At 35.1% G+C, this 14,900-nt stretch overlaps 1 protein-coding gene across 24 annotated transcripts in view; it reads right to left on the bottom strand.

Moving 5' to 3' along the window:
- The window catches only part of SENP6 (SUMO specific peptidase 6), a 114,065-nt gene that overhangs the window by 35,972 nt on the left and 63,193 nt on the right, over window positions 1-14,900 (bottom strand). For all 24 annotated transcript variants that reach the window (XR_010158069.1, XR_010158070.1, XR_010158071.1 and 21 more), the window contains 7 exons: window positions 13,100-13,329; window positions 9,272-9,439; window positions 4,529-4,562; window positions 3,943-4,137; window positions 2,731-2,957; window positions 1,294-1,403; window positions 1,059-1,175 (listed from right to left, as the gene is read on the bottom strand). Coding sequence is in view for 20 of the 24 variants with exons in the window: in XM_003311361.6 (XP_003311409.1) it covers window positions 1,059-1,175; window positions 1,294-1,403; window positions 2,731-2,957; window positions 3,943-4,137; window positions 4,529-4,562; window positions 9,272-9,439; window positions 13,100-13,329 (1,081 nt within the window). In the remaining 4 variants the exon portion in view is untranslated. The remainder of the gene's footprint in view (window positions 1-1,058; window positions 1,176-1,293; window positions 1,404-2,730; window positions 2,958-3,942; window positions 4,138-4,528; window positions 4,563-9,271; window positions 9,440-13,099; window positions 13,330-14,900) is intronic.

The following is a 14,900-nucleotide window of genomic DNA, read 5'->3' as shown; positions in this document are numbered from 1 at the left end:
TCAATTATGATATCATTTCTCTGATCAAAACTTTGCTCTTTATAACAATGTGTGTTTTCCCACCAAACTGAGTTGCAACCACCAATAGGCTATAAAATCAATTCAGCAGATTCCAGCATCAATTTTTAAAAGTTTTGTTTTGTTTAATGAAACACAGTATAAGAAACTAGAAAATATTACAGAGAACTATGCATACTGATGCTAAGTTCTGTTTTATTTCATATACATATCCATTTTATATCACAAACCAGTAAAAACATACAAATTGATAAATGTATAAACACACTGCACATAGGTGTATACATGTGTTATGTTGGGTCATAATGTATACTGGGTCATAATGTAAGCTCTTCCAGGAAAGCTTCCTGGTCCCTCATATCTCCCAACCTCCAAAGATAATGAAGCATTCTCTCATCTGCTAGGTCTGTACCATGTTAATGCTTCTATCATTGCTTTAATTCCATATTTGTGCTTCCTACAAGACCATAAACTTCTAACACTGCACTAGGCATTTTTCCTACTACTTGATATGTACGATCTCATTTAATTCTCACAACTCCTGTTTTCGGGGGTGGGTGTGGGGGTAGAGTTTTGCTTTGTTGACCAGGCTGGAGTGCAGTGGCGCCATCATGGCTCAGTGCAACTTCGAACTCATGGGCTCAGGTAATCTTCCTGTCTGAGCCTCCCAAGTGGCTGGGACTATAGGTATATGCCTGGCTAATTTTTAAATTTTTTGTGGAGACAAGGTCTCACTTTGTTTCCCAGGCTGGTCGTGAACTCTTGGGCTCAAGCGATCCTCCCACCTTGACCTCCCAAAGTGTCAGGATTATAGACATAAGCCAGATATCTCCCTGGCCCAATTTTCCCAACTTTTTAGATAGAATTCTCATTTTTAAAATGTGCAAAGACAGAAACAGAAAAAATAACTCCCCAAATGTCACACAGTAAGTGGCAGAGATGGAATTTAAAACTCAAAAAGCCTGACTCTGGAAAACAAAGACATAAGATATGACGGAATGTTAAAGATTTAATAAAAGATCAGTGGAAAATTAACTTACTTCAAATAAAAGTCTATAATAACATCATTTAAAAATTCTCCTTCATTTAGACAGTGCAGGTCCTCATTGGTAACAGAGATGCCTCCCTTAGCTGGAGGTGGTGGATATACTATCAACCTGTAACAAAATTAGAAGGCAAGCAAATAAACAAATCTATATATATATACACAACTGAAATGTAATAAAACAGAGAAAGACATTTAAGATCATTGCAAATATAAAGGAATTCTCTCACTTTTCTACTGGGCCAATGAAGATGGTGTGGTTTTCTCCAGTTTCTTCTTCTTCATCAAAAAACTGAAATTCTTGTTTGCTTCTAAGTTGTATTTTAGATTCAAATGATACCTGGTAAAGGAAATTAAATTAGCAATTTACAGTCAATTAGGAAAAGTTTCAGTAAAAAGGGTAAGCACAAGGCAAGAATGCTTTTCAATGCAAAAGGATTAAAAATGTGGAACTAAAAAGTATGCATGATACTTAACAATTAAAAACAAGAAACAGGCAAAACTAGGGGCCACTTTATTATCTGTAGCTTCTAGATAGTGATACTCTCCCAACTTATGTAACAGTAATTTTCCAGTATCTTACTTCTCTAAGATCTCTACTATCTACATGAAATTAAATAATGCTGGTAAAATTCAAATAACCTTTCAAAAAAACCAAAGTGGTTTTTGCCTCTTAGTTCAATGGCTAGGCAATCTATAAGATGTAGGGGCAGAGGCTCAGGGAACACAGTCTAATGAGTTTCAGCCCTCCATAAAGCTAAGTGAAACAGGGGTTCCTTGGAGGAAAGAACCTTCCTTTGAAGTTTGAGTCCATCCCAGTGGCATTATGCTGCTCTTTTCTTCCTCTGGCACTGTCTCCCATGCAAACTATGCAAAAGAAAAAGAACCATTTCCCTTTCTTCTTTTGTTCTTTTCTCAACCCACTTAACTATATTTACAGCTCTTCTCTGGGGAGTCCTTGCTAACTATCACCAAGATTGTGCTGTGGATAGCCATATTTCCAAGTTTGTAGGCAGTGTGAGAGATTTGTTCCCAATAAATTAGGTCAGCAAAGCTAAGTTGCTGTAACAGGAAATAAACTTAGAGTTTTAAAATTATGTTTGTATTATTTACCATTATACTATGTGTTTAGTAGTATTGTGGCCTTTGCTTCAGGTGGCTTCCGAGTTACCTACCTATATGAATAGTTATTTTAGTACTAGATACATGTTTTGACAATAAAGATCAAATAGCATGTATTCTTCATCTCTCAAGTTTTCAACCATATATGCCTATATTACATACAAATGTACACCACGGACCACAATTTCTTCAAACGTAAGACACAGGGTAACCAATCCATTTGAATGTAGCAGTGTGTGCATATATATGTTGGAAGTAGGGTATAAAGAAAAAAGGATGACAGAAAAAATGATGATGAAAAGTAAAGATAAGGATAGAATGGGGAGGAACCAAAAATGCTTCTGAGACCTGTATCAAGTGGTATTTGGCACCTACCCACCACTGTTTTGACACAAGGTAGTTTACAAATCACACATAAAAGTAAGTAATTCTGAAATAAAATTAAAAAGATTTAACACTGAAATGAACAGTATTAAAATAAAACATATTTCCCTTTAAAACTACCCACAATTTAAGAATATTTTTAAATTAAAAAACATAATTACACTTTTAATTTTGTTTTCCTTTTGCCCACAACTTCCTTTGATGTTCTCTTCATAGGTTCTTGTACAGGCAACAAGTCTGCCATTAGCTTCTTCAAAGGCAATTTTCCCAAAAAAATTGGAGATGTTATTCTTTATACCAATTTCATTAATGATACTTTCAAATACCATATTTGCCTGAGGATCAAGGCCATTTTGAAAAATTAAAATTATATATTGTTCTTCTAAATCTGAAAAGAAATAAATATAACTATAAGTCCAAAAAAAAAAAACAAAAGAAGTAAATAGATACTTTTAAAAGGAGTAATTATTAATTCTTTCCAGGAGGATAATCAGAAATCCCAGTATAAAGGTCCACAACAATGTCTGACGTACAGTGGATACACAACAATCACTGGAAAGACCAGTATGTGTTACATGCCAACATCACCTAAGTTATTGGAAGGAACCAGAATACATTACTCTAACAACAGTTCAAGAACAAATCTATTCACGTATGTAACTAATTTACTTCATCTAATAAATCTAAATTCTATAGTCTTAAAGATATAATAGTTAACATTTTTGTCAAACACAAATAGAAAATTGCCATGTGAACTGGTAGTATCTCAAGAGAATCTAACTGCAAAACAGCTTTTCACTAATGTGCCAACTCTTGCAGATTTAGTGGTAGCTAACATTTTTTCATAATTAAGCTGAAGCAGCAATTACTGCTGAAATGTGTATATCTTCTAAGCAGTCAAGCCATGCTTTACGTGTTAAAGGTGAAGGAAAAAAACCTGGAGAACCACATCTATGTATTATAAAGACTTAAGGCCCATTTTAGGAACTTAACAACTTCCTATTCAGGCCAAGTTTCAAGATTTCCAGATTTATATGGCTGATTTACATTTAATATTCCTATCAGTTAAAAAATTTTATTTTACTCAGATTACAGTGTTAGTTAAGAGTGCAGATCTTTTGGGTTTTAATCCACTTAGAAACTTTGTAAATGAGTAAGTCTGGGTTTTATCTTCAGCCCTTCCACTTTCTGTGAGTTTTTCCTCATCTGTAAAATGGAGAAAGTAATATCTATTTCACAAGGTGGCTGTGACAATTGTAGATAATATACATCTAAGGCATCTGTCAAAGTGCACTCACATTTTGCTATTCAACAGATATTGTAAATACAGTATCTATTATAATTATCTATTATAATCTGTTTACACAACTTACTTGTTAATTTATTTACTCCTTTACAATCATTCCAAACTTTATCCTCCTTATTCATTTGCAGTTGGATGCTCAGCTTTTGATAAACTGCTGGAATTGCTTGAAGAAACACTACAGGTAATTTTCGGACATTACACCATTCACATTTAGTTAGATCAGAGGTATTTAAAATAATCTCTACAGGATCATGGTCTGGTTCTGGAGGAAAACAAATGAAATGGAAAAATAATTCTTAAGAGGGTAATATCATGAATGGGGGAAATTGTGAGGAAATACAAGTTTAAGTAAATGTAAGCACATATTTATTATGCTCTATAAATCATTACTCTTGTGGGTAATAAAAAAAATCTTTATAACTGCCTTAAAGAAATTTTTTTATTTTTTCCAAATGAAAAGGGGTTTCTAAAAAGTTAGGTTCTGTGATATTTCTGAATGAAATTACACCAAGATATATGCCCTTTGATAAGAAGATATATGTAACAACTAACCATCTTAATAAATTCTATGAATATTATTTAATCTTTTATTCCTGTAAAGTGCTTTGGTGTAAAGAAAGCTTTGGTAAGTAAAAAGACATAAAATAGCTTACCGTCTAGCTGTATCTTGATAAAATCTAAACAAAACTAAAAAAAAAGATGAATTAGTATTGCTCTAGACTTACAAAGAAAGGCAGGCTTCACTTTTTTATTCAAATACTTAGAATGTTTCTTATATTACTCGTTTATCTCTTAAAATCCCACAGAGAAGTTGGTATAACATTATAATGAACACCTAAACATTGCTTACCTAAACCCACTAACTGTTAAACTGTTAACATTCTTGTCACATCCCTTCCATCAGTCTTTCTTTCCTCTTTTTTTTTTTCTTTTTTTTAACTTTTATTTTAGGTTCAGGGGTACATGTGCAGGTTTGTTATATAGGTAAATTGCATGTCATGGGGGTTTGACTTTCACTCAATGGTTTCCCATCATTGAAGGTCCTTGCCTGAATTACTTATTACTGGTGGTTACAACATGGTATTTTCTAACTAATTATTTCAATGTGGAAAAGACACATTAAGCCTATTATAGCCTGAATTAATTATTTTACAGAAGAGACATTCAAAAAAGGAGGCAAGTATTTTGAAATGTATTAAAAAACAAGATAAATGAATATATACAGGGATGAATAGATATATGGAAAGCAAATACAATAAAATGCTAATAGTAAAATTTAGCTGGGAGTTATATAAATGTTCACTGCAAAATTCTTTCAACTTTTCAGTGTGAAGATTTTTATAATATAAAAAGAGAAAGCAAATATAAAATAAATTTAGCAATTACTACAATAATTAATTGCAAAGTCTAGAATGTCACTAAACATACTTTTTATTGCATCTGAAAGGAATGTGTTAACTGGTTTCTCTGGGAAGTAACAAATTATTTGGGGACATTAAGCATGGGTACTGGCAGGGAATGGTGGCTTTTAACTGTTATCCCAGCATTTTGGGAGGATTGCTTGAGCCCAAGAGTTTAAGACCAGCATGGCCAACATGGTGAAACCCCATCTCTACTAAAAGTATAAAAAATTAGCCAGGCGTGGTAATGCATGCCTGTAATCCCAGCTACTCAGGAGGCTGAGGCAGGAGAATCGCTTGAACCCAGGAGGCAGAGGTTGCAATGAGCCGAGATTGTGCCACTGCACTCCAGCCTGGGCAAAAATAGTGAGACATCATCTCAAAAAAAGAAAAACTTACCTAGGTATAGATGGCATGTACCTATAGTCCCAACTACTCTGGGGCCTGAGGTGGAAGGATTGCTTGTGCCTAGGAGTTCAAGGTTACAGTTAGCTATGACTGCAGCACTGAACTCCAGCCTGAGCAACGAAGAGAGATCTCATCATTTAAAAAAAAAAAAAAAAAAAAAAGGAGTAGCTTGCGAAACATTCTAGCATACATGGATGTTGACATTATATGTTTTGGAAAAATGTTAGCTGATGCAAAAAGTGTCAATAATGATGACATAAAGCATTCACTCATTCATTTATTTATTTGAGAATGAGTCTCGCTCTGTCACCCGAGCTGGAAGGCAGTGGCACAATCTTGGCTCACTGCAACCTCCACCTCCCGGGTTCAAGTGATTCTTCTGCCTCAGCCTCCCTAGTAGCTGGGGTTACGGGTGCACGCCACCACACCCCACTAATTTTTGTAGTCTTAGTAGAGATGGGGTTTTACCATGTTGACCAGGCTGGTCTGAAATTCCTGACTTCAAGTGATCCACCTGCCTCAGCCTCCCAAAGTGCTGGGATTACAGCCACCACACCTGGCTGACATAAAGCATTTAAATAAAATTGTTGCATAAGATAAAGGAATTGAAGGAAGTGATATCTAAGTATTTGTCATTTAGAAATATCTAAGTAAGTCACACATTAATATTATAAGTAGACACTGGGCTGGGCGCAGTGGCTCACACATGTAATCCCAGCACTTTGGGAGGCCAAGGCAGGTGGATCACCTGAGGTCAGGAGTTTGAGACCAGCCTGGCCAAGATGATGTTACACCATCTCTACTAAAAATACAAAAATTAGCCAGGCATGGTGGCAGGCACCTGTAATCTCAGCTACTCAAGAGGCTGAGGTAGGAGAATTGCCGGAACCCGTGAGGTGGAGGCTGCAGTGAGCCGAGATTGTGCCACTGCACTCCAGCCTGGGCTGACAACAGTGAGACTCGGTCTCAAAAAAAAAAAAAAAAAAGTAGACATTGGTCTATTTCATCTACATTGTGAAAGTTTCTAAATTTAAACTGAATGAAAACCTTGGTTTTATATCTTCTCATTTGAAAAATAAATTTGTGCATATGTGGTATTCCTAATAATATATGCCATTTTACTTCTTTAAAAAAGCACTTGCTTTTAAATAAAATGGACGCTTCTAAATAATGCCAATTGGCCGGGTGCAGTGGCTCACACTTATAATCCCAGCACTTTGGGAGGCCAAGATGGGCAGATCACAAGGTCAAGAGATCGAGACCATCCTGGCTAACACAGTGAAACCCCATCTCTACTAAAAATACAAAAAATTAGCTGGACGTGGTGGCCGGTGCCTGTAGTCCCAGCTACTCGGGAGGCTGAGGCAGGAGAATGGCATGAACCCAGGAGGTGGAGCTTGCAGTGAGCCGAGATCGTGCCACTGCACTCCAGCCTGGGCAACAGAGTGAGACTCTGTCTCAAAAAAATAAATAAATAAATACATAAAAATAATAATGCCAATTATATCACTGAGCAAATTAAAATGATTAAATTATCTAATAATAAGCAAGTGTAGAATTTTATAAAACATTAAACATAGTAAAACATTTAAAACCTGTTTCTCAGATTAATCATAACTTGGCAGATAAATCATTTCACTACAAAACATAAGGAAGTTACGTTCAAGAAGAAAATATCAAATCATCTTTTTATTTACGCCATCTGAAGAAGATACAGATCCACTAATTATTCTTCAATGAAGAATGCCCTTTGCTAAAAATCTCATGCTACAAGTAAGGTTAATACCACACTGCAAATTTCTACATTATATTTTTTGGCTGGAATATTTCATTTAGCATTATAATTTTTTAAACTGACACATTTTATGTTACATATACTGCCTTTTATTTTTTTAACTAAATTTACAAAGTTTTTCTTCACTGTAGCAAATATTACCTATTAGAAAAAATTCATCCAAATTTTAATGTAGTTCTTCATAAACAGCTTTAAGACTAAATATGCAACTTTCTAATTAAATGTCTAAATCACCAGCAAAACCTTACTCATCACACTGAAGAGTTATAAATAACAGCATTAATGTGGGAGAAAGCCGTAAAAGTTACAGGGCACTCCTGAACATTTTTGAGGTGCAAAGTGACACACAGTGACATTTTTGTTAATTGACAGAAACCAGGAAAGACAGTCTGCAGTATGAGGGCTGTAACAAAACACAAATTTCATAAATCCCTAAAAACACTGACATATGTTACAATATTATTGGACAATAAAGGGTAGACAATTTATATATAATTTGCTTCGAATCTCCAGGGTACTTCTGAAACTTTAGTTTTTAAATTGTGAGAAGCTTAGGGTTTTTGATGGAAAAGAAAAATTTGCCGGATTCTCATAGAGCTGTGCTCTGCTAAGAAATCAGGTTCACATTTCATTTTCTCCTATAAACAATTTGTTTTCTTTTGATCATATTGTATCCTAGAACCATGAACCTTTACCAGAAAAGAAACAGTTATTATTCATTACATTAAATAATAAAATACCTTACAACTTTCCTGCTGTGATATAATTCTCTCTTTTTTTCAGTTTTCTGAGACAGAGTCTTGATCTGTCATCCAGGCTGGAGTGCAGTGGCGCCGTCTCGGCTCACTGCAACCTCTGCCTCCCAGGTTCAAGCAATTCTCCTGCCTCAGCCTCCCGAGCAGCTGGGACTACAGGCACATGCCACTGCCCCTGGCTAATTTTTCTATTTTTAGTAGAGATGCGGTTTTAGCATATTAGCCAGGCTGGTCTCAAACTCCTGACCTCGTGATCCAGCTGCCCTGGCCTCCCAAAGTGCTGGGATTACAGGCGTGAGACACCGCGCCCGGCAATAAGTTCTCTTAAAGACAAGTGCTTTATGTAAAAAGGACAATATCAGTTTGAAAGAAGAGATGGAAACAAATAGGGACATCAAGTTAAGGCATTATAAAACAAAGGCTTACAGAACACATACAGTGCTTTACAATTAATCTAGCAACAATGTTTAGAATACATTAGAGAAAAAAATAATGACTAAGAAGGCTAGCTAAGGAGATTATATTAAAATTTCAAATAGAAAATAAAAACTTGGATTGGTGGCAGAATAGTAAGTACACAGGTATGATGGGTAAGATAAAGTACACAAAGTCCTTTGGGCAGCCATTATAGTACAATAATCTATTTCTAGGAGTCTTGATGCTATAATACATTTTCCAGCAAACCCCAAAACTTCTGGAATCTTCATTCACTCACTACAGTTCTTTAATATATTCTTTTCATGCACTTAGCTGGCATGATACTAAAACTAACATATTGGAAGGTTTTCTAACTCATTGAAAGTTTCATGCACGAAGCTGGCATGATAATAAACAATAACATATTGGAAGGTTTTCTAACTCATTTTAATGGCGAGGAGCTACTATTTATATACTCTTAAAGCAATGTGAAATCTTGAACTAACTTTGATATTCTATTAAATATTTTAACTTATAAATTTTAAATATTATATATTAGCTTTAGCAACGGCATTTTTAATGTTATAATTGGTATAGTAAAGAGCTTAAGAATGTACTTACAATTACAGGCTCTATTAACAGCCGGAAGAGTGTTCCTACTCGTATACTTCGACAGTTTAAAATGACACTGTCAAAGGAACTTTGGCAGCTTAAAGCTAAAGCATCTGGAGGTTCTTGAGAAAACACTTTACGACGTTTCAGAGGTGTGTTGATAATAGAATTGCCAAACTAAAAAGGAAAAGAAAATGTTCACTTAATAATTTACTAAAATAAGGCTGCAAGCTAAGTATAAACATATGCAAAGACCCAATATAAGAAATGTAAATATCACAACATAAAATGGATTTCCCTTCAACAGTGTTAGATAAAATTAAAATTCATGGTTTTTATATAACAGTAAATCCCTGTATCTTATTTAGCTATACTTTGGTTGTTACTTAAATTTGAGTAATAGTATGGTAGTCAGGAATAGTACTCTGGGAATCAGACTGCCTGGATTCAAACAGCCACACCACCTTTTAAAGATGTGATCTTGGCCGGGAGCAGTGGCTCACAGCTGTACTCCCAGCACTTTGGGAGGCCGAGATGGGCGGATCATCTGAGGTCAGGAGTTCAAGACTAGCCTGCCCAACACAGTGAAACCTCATCTCTACTAAAAGTACAAAAAATTAGTCGGGTGTGGTGGCAGGTGCCTGTAATCCCGGCTACTCAGGAGGCTACTCAGGAGGCTGAGGCAGGAGAACTGCTTAAACCTGGGAGGTGGACGTTGCAGTGAGCTGAGAACGCACCACCGCACTCCAGCCTGGGCAAGAAGATCGAAATTCCTCCTTAAAAAAAAAAATCTGATCTTGTAAAACTTAATAACTTATGTAAGTTTTGGTTCCCTAAACTCTAAAATATGCAGAGTAAGAGTACCCACTCAACTGAGTTAATGCATAAAAAGCAGTTTAGCAGATTGCTTCATGCACAGTAAAATGCTGCTAGTTATAGTGGCAGTGATACTTGAATTAAATCAGTAATTCTTTAGAAAGCAAGCAATTTAGGAGAATTGTTATTTGCATTACAAAATAACCCTTCCTTATATATTTACATATTTTAAACTATTTTCATCTGTTAAATTATGATTCCAGTCACTTCCAAATAGAAATTTATCATAAACACTTCATATAGGTATGTAATTTTAATTACAAGTAATTATATTAGTATCTTTATTATCATCACAAGAATAAAACAGTATCTTGACAGAAAATAAGGGAAAAGAATGTCCACCATTCCCATTATCCTTCTAAAGGTATTTCTACCATCTATGTCACAGGAAAAAAAAATGTATTTTAAACAAAATATGATTATATATATGATATAAAAGCATATATATGATATAAAAGCATATATATGATATAAAATCATATATATGATTTTGTAAACTGCTTTTTCAGGCTTATTAACAGATTTATCATTAATATTTTCCATTATTATTATTTTTTGAGATGGAGTCTCGCTCTGTCGCACAGGCTGGAGTGCAGTGGCATGATCTCAGCTCACCGCAACCTCCACCTCCCTAGGGGGTTCAAGCAATTCTCCTGCATCAGCCTCCCAAGTAGCTGGGATTATAGGCACACACCACCACGCCTGGCTAATTTTTTTGTATTTTTAGTAGAGACAGAGTTTCACCATGTTGGCCAGACTGGTCTCGAACTCCTGACCTCAGGCAATCTGCCCACCTCAGTCTCTGAAAGTGCTGGGATTACAGGTGTGAGCCACCGCATCCGGCCTATTTTCCATTATTAAAGAAACCTGTTAGAGAGGTTTAAAAGTGTTTTGTTTTGTTTTTAGCTGTAGAGATATCTTCAAATGAGAGGTTATTTAGCTCACTAATAAAACAGGAAAGAGCTGCTCCAGCTGAATCTACAATAAAGGATTTAGTCTAGAATTTGAATGGTCCACACCCTCCATGGAGCATCATCAAAGACAGTACACACTGAGGTACCCTTATGATTCAGTGTGCCAGTCTGAAAACCGCTCATCTGAAAATTCCATTACATGGAAATTCATCATTAATTTAACTGAACTCATATGCTGGACATCTAAGTTCTTTCCAATCTCTTGCGATAGCAAACTATTCTTCAAAGAGCATTTTTGCAGTCCAGCCAGTTGTGGTACACATTTAGAATTACTGCCAAACTGCCCTCAACAGTTACACCAACTTATACATTCAACATTCCACTTCTCCAAACACTGATCAAGATTGAGACAATATCATAGTTTTAAATTTTTCAGCAATCTGAAGTTCACAAAAGGTATTTTAATTTCATTTTCACTACTTTGATTACTATTTTTTAAATTCTATTCATTTCCTTTCCTTATTTCCCTATGATTTGCCTCTATTTCTTGATTTTTTAAAAATTAAAAATATATAAAGGACCACTTTACACTTTGTCACATAGCTTACTATTTTTCCATTTGCATCTACCTATCAAATTGTGTTTAGAGTGTTTTGCTACACTGTTCTACTTTTCATTTAATCAAATATATTCATCTTTTCATTTACCATTTTTGCTCGTGCTACCATGTGGGAAAGGCATTCTGTAAGATTATATAAAAATATTAATCCAGCCGGGTGCAGCGGCTTGCACCTGTAATGCCAGCTTGGGTGACAGAGCAAGATCCCCCCTTTAAATAAGTAAGTAAATAAATAAATCGATATATTTTTCTATTATCCTTATGATTGCTTTTGTTGTTTTTCATTTTTTAAGGTTCCCATCTTAATAAACAAGTATATATGTTCCCATATTTGTATCTGTACTCCTATGAACACTGACATGTATAAACACATACATATAGAATTTAACATACAAGTTTATTATTTTATAAAAACATTCATACTAAAGTAATATACACATATTTCCTTATTTTGGTATTCTCACACAACAGTACCATGCAGAAATCCTAAAAGTCACTGATATAAGTTCTAATTTTTATTTTCAATGGCTGCATCATATGGATATACCCTATCTTCTTCAGCCATATCCATATTAACAGGCAACGATTTTGTTTGCCAATAATCATGTTTGCATATAAAGCCTTAGGTACTGGGGAAGATGGAGTCTAAGGAATTAATTATTTGGTCAAATAGTACACATTAAAAATTTTTTAATGGTCATTTTTACATTTCTTTCCCAAAAGATCATAGTAACTTTCTTTTCCATCAGCAAATTGGGAAAGTGTCCTTTCCCTTGGATTCTTGACAACAGCACATATTAATTGATTTTTTAACAATTTTTAAAGTCCATTGAATACAGTTATATTTCATTTTCCTTAATTTGCACTTTTCATGTGGTAGTTTACTACATGAATTTTCTATTTTTGTCCATTCTTATCCTTTGTTCATTTTGTTTTTATCCTGTAATTTTTAAGAGTTCTCAGTCTATTACAGACATTAAAATACTATGTCATCTGCATTACAAATAGTTGTCCTAGATACACTGTCTATTGACATCGTTCATATTACCTTTTTCCATGTGAACTTTTTGAAATTTTTATAGTAAAATATAAAACATAATGAAACATAGTATTATAGTAAAATATATCTCTGTCAAAATGACTTCTCTCCTCTGCTAGATTTTATAAGAAATTTTTGTACATACCGACATTTTAAGGTTGATACCGTGTTTTCTTGTTGAATTTTTTATACTTCAAGCCTTAAGTTTAATTGAAACTTATTTTTGTATATGGCTTAATGTTCTTCCAAATAATCTCCCATGTGGTATTTAAGCCCCACTTAATAATCCATCATTTTTTCTTGGCACTACCAAACTGCCTTCTAAAAAAAATTTACACCCCAAAATGGAGGCATTAATCTGAACAAATGTCAACAAAAGTGAAAAGTACCTGGTCTTTCATTCTTGCTTTTCTTGGCAATGTAACTGTATTTAACTCTGAGTCTTCTGGAATGCTTCGTAGTTCACGCTCTACTCTGCAAGTATTTTCATTTAGCGCTGCTTCTACTTTTCCAGTGGATGGTGCAGGGGAAGAACATGCTGAATCAGCAGGCTGAGGAGATACGCTTTCTCTTCTGTTAGTTCTGTCGTTGTCATCATCATCATCACTGGACAAAATGACTAAAAGTATTTTAATAATTTATAATTTATATTAAAACTATAGTTGTAATTTTATATTTCATTTCTGTCCATTAAAAATGCAAATAAATTACCAAAGTGGAAAATATCCTAAATTTGCTTTGGACCTCCTCCAGAACTAAAATTAACAAAAATGAATGAAGATACAATCCACTCTATCTGATAAAAAGTTAAATCTGAAGAAAGCATTAAGACTTGGTATCTTTTAAAAAATATGATACAAATATAAAATTTGATTTTACAGTCCATCACCACTCACCCAAACAGCAATATCAGCAAGTTACAAGAAGAACAGTAGGTCTATTTCAGAGTCCCAAAAAATTTAAGGTGTAAAAAATAATTTGCATACAACTTGTTCACAAAATAGAATGCATTGTAAATATGTGTGAAACTCCATGTAGTCAAGTATATATATATATGATATATAATATATGATATATATTTTATATATATCATATATATCATATATATTATATATCATATATATTTTATATATATCACATATATATTTTATATATATATAAAATATATATATATTTTGAGATGGAATCTCATTCTGTCACCCAGGCTGAAGTACAGTGGCGCGATCTTGTCTCACTGCAACCTCCGCCTCCTGGGTTCAAGTGATTCTCCTGCCTCAGCCTCCCCAGCACCTGGGATTACATGTGTGCACCACCACACCCAGCTAATTTTTGTATTTTTAGTAGAGATGGGGTTTCTCCATGTTGGCCAGGCTGGTCTCGAACTCCCGACCTCAGGTGATCCGCCTGCCTCAGCCTCTCAAAATATTGGGATTACAGGCATGAGCCACCGCACCTGGCTGTAGCCAAGTAATTTTATCTCACACAGGAAGCTACTAAAATCTTAACTGGTCCTTGGAAAAATCTGGACCAGTGCCTTATGTTCAATAAGTCTTGTTGAGTAAATGGACGTGAGCAAGAAAAGACACTATGATGGTAATTTGCTCTTATACCTTGTACTCATTACTGAATCGTAGCAAATCTATCTCTATATCTTAATTCCACAAAGCCACTCACATTGTATTTGAGTCAAATACAAACTCCTTGCTATGGTTTATAAATTTACATAATCTGGCCCCTGCCTATTTATCCAATTTTCTCTAATATTCTGTTTTTGTCTCTTTATCCTCCAGGCACACTAGCCAGTATTTCTGTCCCTGAAACACCACAAGCTTGCTCCTGCCTGAATTCTACTTCCCTCAATATTATGCATTTTGGCCACCAAGTATTAGTTTAAATATCACTTTTTTTTTTTTTTTTTTGAGACGGAGTCTCACTCTGTCACCCAGGCTGGAGCGCAGTGGCGCAATCTTGGCTCACTGCAAGCTCCACCTCCTGGGTTGATGCCATTCTCCTGCCTCAGCCTCCCGAGTAGCTGGGACTACAGGCACCCACCACCATGCCCAGCTAATTTTTTGTATTTTTAGTAGAGACGGGGTTTCACCGTGTTAACCAGGATGGTCTTGATCTCCTGACCTCGTGATCCGCCCACCTCAGCCTCCCAAAGTGCTGGGATTACAGGCGTGACCCAAT

The sequence above is a fragment of the Pan troglodytes genome, chromosome 5 (genome assembly GCF_028858775.2).
Source record: "Pan troglodytes isolate AG18354 chromosome 5, NHGRI_mPanTro3-v2.0_pri, whole genome shotgun sequence".
In the NCBI taxonomy this organism is placed as follows: Eukaryota; Metazoa; Chordata; class Mammalia; order Primates; family Hominidae; genus Pan; species Pan troglodytes.
The sequence above is the reverse complement of the archived record's forward strand: the minus strand, read 5'-3'. Positions and strand labels throughout refer to the sequence as shown.